General features: G+C 39.8%; 3 protein-coding genes across 3 annotated transcripts; 1 reads left to right on the top strand and 2 right to left on the bottom strand.

The window, feature by feature from the left end:
- Positions 1 to 387: 387 nt before the first annotated feature.
- Positions 388 to 1139, top strand: RHIMIDRAFT_244714 (Adaptor protein complex sigma subunit; the record flags this gene model as incomplete). The annotated part of the gene is made up of 6 exons (XM_023610106.1): positions 388 to 393; positions 462 to 618; positions 678 to 699; positions 755 to 863; positions 918 to 953; positions 1008 to 1139. 6 exons carry the CDS (start codon positions 388 to 390, stop codon positions 1137 to 1139), a joined length of 462 nt encoding a protein of 153 aa, XP_023464542.1.
- Positions 877 to 1967, bottom strand: RHIMIDRAFT_25869 (family 3 O-methyltransferase). Its single transcript, XM_023611353.1, has one exon. The coding sequence runs from the start codon at positions 1875 to 1877 to the stop codon at positions 1197 to 1199; it is 681 nt and encodes a 226-aa protein (XP_023464541.1). The 5' UTR covers positions 1878 to 1967; the 3' UTR covers positions 877 to 1196.
- A 207-nt stretch (positions 1968 to 2174) lies between these two features.
- On the bottom strand, positions 2175 to 6851 carry RHIMIDRAFT_238973 (uncharacterized protein; the record flags this gene model as incomplete). The annotated part of the gene is made up of 2 exons (XM_023609075.1): positions 2175 to 4084; positions 4136 to 6851. Coding segments are annotated over 2 exons (4626 nt in total), but the record flags the coding sequence as incomplete, so codon positions are not given.
- Between the last annotated feature and the right edge of the window lie 11 nt (positions 6852 to 6862).

Here is a 6862-nt window from a genome sequence, read left to right as displayed (position 1 = left end):
ACAGAGACATTAATGCAAGCAAGAACATGGCATATATTGCGGCCTCAATTTGGAATGGTGATGGCCGACCATTCATATTTGAAAAATCAGAGAATCGCCGTCAAGGAAACGGTGCGCCCTTGGTTAACAAGTGTGCTTAAAGATTTTTACAGGTAAACTCATACAATGTATTATGTCCATGAATCCATCTAAAGATTTATTGTCCTTCTTCTAAACTTCCATTTACGTTACGTCCAAAAAAGGTAGAAATAATAAAGATATTCGTCGTAAAAGAACAAATTCAAGTTTTATCTATTTCAACCTACACCAGTATTTAAACTTCCGCTGGAGACGTTGGAGGACAAACGAGAGCCTCCTTTTGGTTATTTTCTTTAATTTAGAACTAAAATGGCAGTATGTTGTAGTCATCTATACAACAAGAATGATTTTGAACTTTATCTTCTTTTTTTTTTTTTTGATAGATAAACTGGCTTCTACTCGTAAGCAGACAAGGAAAAGTTCGTCTTACAAAATGGTTCATCACAATTCCACCAAAAGAAAAAGCAAAAATTGTTAAAGATGCAACACAATTAGTTCTTGCACGAAGAGTGAAGATGTGTAACTTCTTGGAATATAAAGGTAACAGTACACTATATTAAATAATGCTTTGACGTGTACTCTAATAAAACAACAACTAGATCAAAAAATCGTCTATAGAAGGTAGCAGACTCTTTGACTACAGTTGAGTTCATTGACTGAATATTATATGTAATAGATATGCAAGTCTATTCTTTGTGGCAGGCATCAATCAAGATGATAATGAACTGATAACACTCGAAATTATACACAGATATGTCGAAATACTTGATCGTTACTTTGGCAACGTAGGTTATTGTATTCGTGTTTAACTCTTGGCTCATTTGCATATTTGATGGTAGGTTTGTGAGCTTGACTTAATTTTCAATTTTCAAAAGGTATCTTTTAGTCCTCATATTTTGCTATCACTGATGTATTAAGCATTTTCATAGGCATATTTCATCTTGGATGAGCTTTTAATAGCAGGCGAATTACAAGAAACGAGTAAAAAATCTGTCCTTCGAGTGATTACACAGGCAGATCAGTTCGAAGAGCAAGAAGGAAACGAGCCAAAGGCTGGATAATATATTTAATGAATAAACTCTATAGTTTATGAAATAAACCATCCAGGATTTTAAGGGTTATTTAACTAGTATCATTGCAAAACCGTCGTACCCTTTACAACCAACAGTTTGGATAGCAGTAGCATAGACACGGTCATCTCTCGAAACATAATTATTGAACGCACGAACACCTTTAACATTGGGATCTTGACTAGACTTGTTCAAGACTTCACCGGCTCTTATGACGTTATCAGCAACAATAAGTGTTCCTGACTTAGCCAACTGCATAGCTCTTTTGTAGTATTCTGTATTGTTAATTTTATCCGCATCAATGAAGATCAAATCAAATGCTACTTCATTTTTTGAAATTAGTTCATCAAGACTGTCTATGGCAGCACCAATCTTGATGTCCACGATAGAACTTAGCCCAGCCCTTTCAATATTCTCCTTGGCGATAGCAGCACATTTGGGATTCTTTTCCAGTGTAATCAACTTTGCGTCGTTTGATGTAACAGAGAGCAGCGCGCGACCAAAGTAAATTGTACTGTAGCCACCAAGTGTTCCAATCTCTAACACTCGCTTAGCTGATTTCAGTTGAACTAGCATCGCAAGCATTCTGCCCTGAGTAGGAGAAACATTGTGAGAAGGTAATCCAGCTTCGTTACTGAGCTCTATTGTTTTTTGAAGAACGACATCGTTTTGGTCAAAAAATAGCTCTTCTGTATAATCATCAATTTCTCTCCAAATTTGTTCAGCCATTCTTTTTTTTTAAGGGAAAAATGGATGGCGTGTCGAATAAACATGAGGCAACTTATGCTTAGCTTGGTCTTGGGTTCAATCAAAGATGAGATGGGATCTTGTGATAGTAACATGTACAGATTTAACCGTCCCGGATAAATTGATGAATCATTGAAAGTAACATACCTCATTGAATATTTACTGTGTATATCAAAGCAACTCAGATGTGGCAGGTGAATACAGTACTCTTAAACACAATATTTTTATAAAAACATTTACTTTATTTTTTTATATTATAATGAATAAAACGATAGGAATTTAACCAATTAAAGCATGACTAACAGATTCAGCTGTATTGGCAACTGTAGAAACTACTCTTTGAAACCAGGAACGGGTGGCAGGTACTTCAGTCTTTGCAACAGTCTTTGTTTCCACAAAGGTTTCATAACTTTCAGCAAAGATATCCAAGCCATCAAATTGAATGTCATATTCTTGGGAAGAGGTAGTGTTGTCATAACGATCAATCAATACAGTCTTGGAACCATTTTGCTTAGCAACTTCAAGTATTTCAGGGTTTGAAGAGACAACTGCAAGCTCAGCAGGGTTAGTAACACAGCAAAGCATAGCGGCATTAGAGAGAACAACGCCGGAGGCGCTCTTGAGATCAGTAATGTTATCTCTTGAAATACAAGCAGCAAAGACGTCACCAGTAAGTTGAGCATGCCAGCTGATTCCTGTGTTGCGAGTGTTCTTCATCAAAGTGCAAAGTTTGAATCCACTAGAGATAGCGACAGCGAATGTTCCATCAACTTGTTTAAACTTGTTAATACTAGATGTACTGTCATTGAAAAGTTGAAGCTTGAACCAGGCAGTACAAAGAGTGTTTAATTCTTCTGTAGTGAAAGCATCTTCGAGAGAGTATTCGGCCAATACTAACTTCAATGAGTGGAGGAGAACTTCACGATCACAAGTAACATAGGTAATCCTGCAGCGTTGTTCAAGAAAGACGTGGTACCAGCGAACAACAAGCTTCTCAACATCAACTTGAGCAAAGGTTGAAGCATTCTTGGTAGCAACGATGGTCTTCCAGACTTGAGAGATCGTTAAGCGGTAGTCGTACACAGTATCAAACAGATCAAAGGCAAAGACCTTGACATCCTTGAATGAAGCAGGGAATTCAGTAGTTTCAATCCAAGTAACAGACTTGCCTTCAAAGCCAACAGAAATAGCAGATTCGGCTGTAGTTTCAAGCGCAACAGTTGCTCTACGCTTAGATTGAGTTTCTATAACAGAAACCTTTTCTTCAATAACCTCCAAATCTTCCTCAGAGACAACGATTTCTTCAACAGCAGAAATTTGAGTTGAAACGATCTTTTCGATATTCTCAAATGATTCAATAGCTTGCTTTTGAACAACTTGAACTGTTTCGTTGACCTTGGAATCACATTTGTCAGAGACTGTGTAGTCAAATTCGAGTGATTTCTTGGCTTCAGTGATGATGACAGAAGCTTCCTTGTTGGCATCTGTAATGAGACGTTGAATTTCCTTCTTCTTTTCAGCAGCATCTTTTTCAGTAGATGCAATAACACCTCTAATCTTGCTAAAGAGAACATCATACCACGATACCAACTTAGATTGAGTGTCTTGAACAACCGTAGTCATTACTTCCTTGGTCTTCTTTTGAGCTTCTTCAACGGTCTCATAGTAGACAACATCAGTGGTTACTTCACTAACTTCAGAAACAGTTGTAGGCTTATCAGAGACAGCAACGACTGCGATAGAAGTATCAGAACCAGCTTCGATATTTTGAGTGGCCACAGTTTCAGGCTTGGCCTTTTCGTAAACGACTTGCTTAGTTTCTTCAACTTGAGTTACAACAGCTTTCTTGAATTCTTCTTTAGCGAGATGCAAGCTGATCTTTTGAGAGGCATCTCCTTCAGTGTAGGCTTCCTTAACGGTAGTCTTGATGTTGGAGATCTGAGACTTGATGGACTCGTTAAGCTTGCTGTAGTAAACATCGATTTCTTCAATGCCTGTAGTTGTTTGAGCCTTGGACTTTTCAAGAATTGCTTGCAAGTTTGATTCTTCACTGGCAATGACAGTATCAACATCTTCAACACAGTCACCAATTTCGATCATAGAAGTAATTTTTTCAATGAAGCGAGAGAACCAGCTGTTTGCAGCATCAGCGACTTTTTCAACATGGTTAATGACTTCGACTTGTTCAACTATAAAGCAGTTAGAATAACGAACGTTCATACATTCAACTATATACGTACCTGGTATGGTTTCCTTAGTGACAATAACAGTAGTCTTACTAGTATCTTGCTTTTCAACATCTCCAACAATCACTGCACCAATAGCAGCACCTGCATCGATAGCAATATCTTGAGTATGATTCATCTTGGTATCCTTATCAACAACGACCTTGGAGTCTTCGACGACAACAGTAACATCCTTCTCGCCATGGACTTCAGCCTTGGTAACATCTTCCTTGACTTCAATATCGGCAACGGCTGTTTCTCCGGTTTCAGAAGTAACGCTGACAACCTTGGTAGCAATATCCTTTTCACCAGTGATGGTAACTTCGACGTCTTCAACAACTTGAGAGTCAGTTGAGACAACTACATCAGACTTGGATTCAGTCGTTCGTTTGGCAGAGCCAATGGCAACAGAGATAACCTCTTCTTCGGTTACAATAGGTCTCTCAACCTTTTCGGTTTTTTCTTCAACGACAGACACCTTCTTGTCAACGACAACTTTCTTGGTAGTATCGTTCTTGTCAGCGACAACTTCGCGGTCCTTGGAGGTATCTTTCTTGCCAGAACCAAAGATAGCAGCAGCACCAGCGACAATGCCAGTAGTGATTTCCTTGATGGCGTCAGTGACAGATTCTTCCTTATCGTCTTCGACTTCTCGAGACTTGATATCAGATACAACCTTTTCAACCTTGGTCTTGTCAACAATGGTTTCAGCCTTCTTATCGTCTGCGACTACTTCAACTGCAACAGAATCAGCTTCCTTAAGAATAGTTTCAACAGCAGAAAGAGTTTCTTTATCAGCAACGATAGTTTCAGTTACTGCACCAGCAACTGCGCCAACAGCATAAGCTTCAGTGATCTTCTTGTCTTCAACGACTTCGACATCTTCAACTCGCTTTCCTTCAGTAATAACATCTACTTTGACAGAATCAGATTCCTTGACAACAGATCCAATAGTAGTGGTAACGTTCTTGTCTTTGACGATATTGCCGATAATACCACCAGCAATAAAACCACCACAGGCGGGCTCCTTCACAACACTGATTGTGTCAACCGATACTACTTCTTCTGCATTTGTGATGTCAGATTCTTTCACAATGACATCAACCTTGGAATCAACGGAAACATCGGCCTTCTTAGCGGTGGTATCAGAGGATGTGACAGAAGCAGTGGTGCTTGTAGTAACGGTAACATCAACAGTATCGGTCTTCTTGGCAATGTCTTCAAGCTTGACATTCTTATCGTTAATGACAGCTTCGGTAACAGTACCAGCAATGGCACCAGTAGTAATCACCTCTTCAGAATCTACGATGACAACTTCTTCCTTTTCAGTAAGGGCTTGTTCAGTAGAAGAAACATCGGCTTCCTTGATAATAACTTCAATCTTGGTATCAGAAGTAACCTTTTCATCTTCAGTAACAGCTGAGACAGTCGTATCAGCCTTCTTGTCACCAGCAACGACTTCAACAGTAGTCTTGCCGACTTCTACGACATCAGTAAAGACTTCCTTCTTGTCGGCAACTACTTCGGCAACAGCACCAGCAACGATAGCAGCAGTAACAAGTTCAGACTTGGTGATAGTGTTATCAGCGGTCTTTTCATCAGTGACAGTATCAACCTTGGAAAGAGTCTCCTCAGTAGTAGTTGTGTCAACAACCGTTTCAAATTTCTTTTCACCGGTGATAACTTCAATAACCACAGCATCGGATTCCTTGACAGTCTTCTCAACAGCAGTGGATACTTCCTTGTTATCAACGATAACCTCAGTAACAGCACCAGCAATAATACCAGGGGCAGTTTCTTGAGATTTAGAAACAACATCGGTCACAGAGATAACCTCCTTCTCTTCAACGATTACTTCAGAACCAGTTGAGACTTCAGTAACCTTTTCAGCAGACTGCTCCTTGTCAGCAATAACTTCAACATTGACAGTTTCAGAACCCTTGACAATAGCTTCGATGGTAGAAGAGACATCTTTGTCATTGACGATAGCTCCTACAACAGCACCAGTGACAGTGTCCTTTTGAGCCACGGCTTCGGACGTAACGGCTGGTTTCTTGACAACAATATCAATCTTGGATTCAGTAGTCTCGACGTCAGTAATTTCAGACACTTCCTCAACGCTATCCTGCTTGACAACGTCAATAGCAACAGCACCAGTTTCCTTGACAATCGTTTCGACTGTAGACAGAGTTTCCTTGTCTTTAACAATAGCATCAGCGGTAGTACCAGCAATAACGCCAATAACAATATCTTCAGTTTTAACAACTTCCGTAGTTTCCTTTTCAGTGCTTATTACTTCTGTAGGCTTGACAATGACTTCAACCTTGGAAACTTCGGTCGCGGTTTCTTCGGCAGGAGCTACGCTAATCACTTCGGTAGTCTTCTTTTCACCTGCAACTACTTCAATAGCGACAGAGCCAGATTCTTTGACTGCGGTTTCGACAGCAGAAGAGATCTCTTTGTCTTCAACAATCGTCTTGGAGACAGTACCAGCGATAGCACCGGCAGTAATAGTTTCCTTGCCGAGAGCGACATCAGAAACAATCTTCTCTTTAGTGACTTCTTCTACAATGTCGGAAGTTGACTTCTGGAGAGTAACATCAACCTTCTCAATGGTTTGTTGAATATCAGTAGTGTCAACAACTGCCTCGGTCTTCTTATCACCAGCAATGACTTCAACAGTGACAGAATCGGATTCCTTGACAATAGTGTCAACAGCAGTGGAGATCTCCTTGTCAGCAA

This window comes from Rhizopus microsporus (assembly GCF_002708625.1).
Source record: "Rhizopus microsporus ATCC 52813 unplaced genomic scaffold scaffold_12, whole genome shotgun sequence".
Classification (NCBI taxonomy): domain Eukaryota; kingdom Fungi; phylum Mucoromycota; class Mucoromycetes; order Mucorales; family Rhizopodaceae; genus Rhizopus; species Rhizopus microsporus.
Note: the sequence above shows the minus strand (reverse complement) of the source record. Positions and strands in the feature narration are given on the sequence as shown.

What these genes read in the sequence shown, in the direction of transcription:
- RHIMIDRAFT_25869 (XM_023611353.1), bottom strand. Translation starts at nt 1,877, where the DNA reads ATGGCTGAACAAATTTGGAGAGAAATTGATGATTATACAGAAGAGCTA.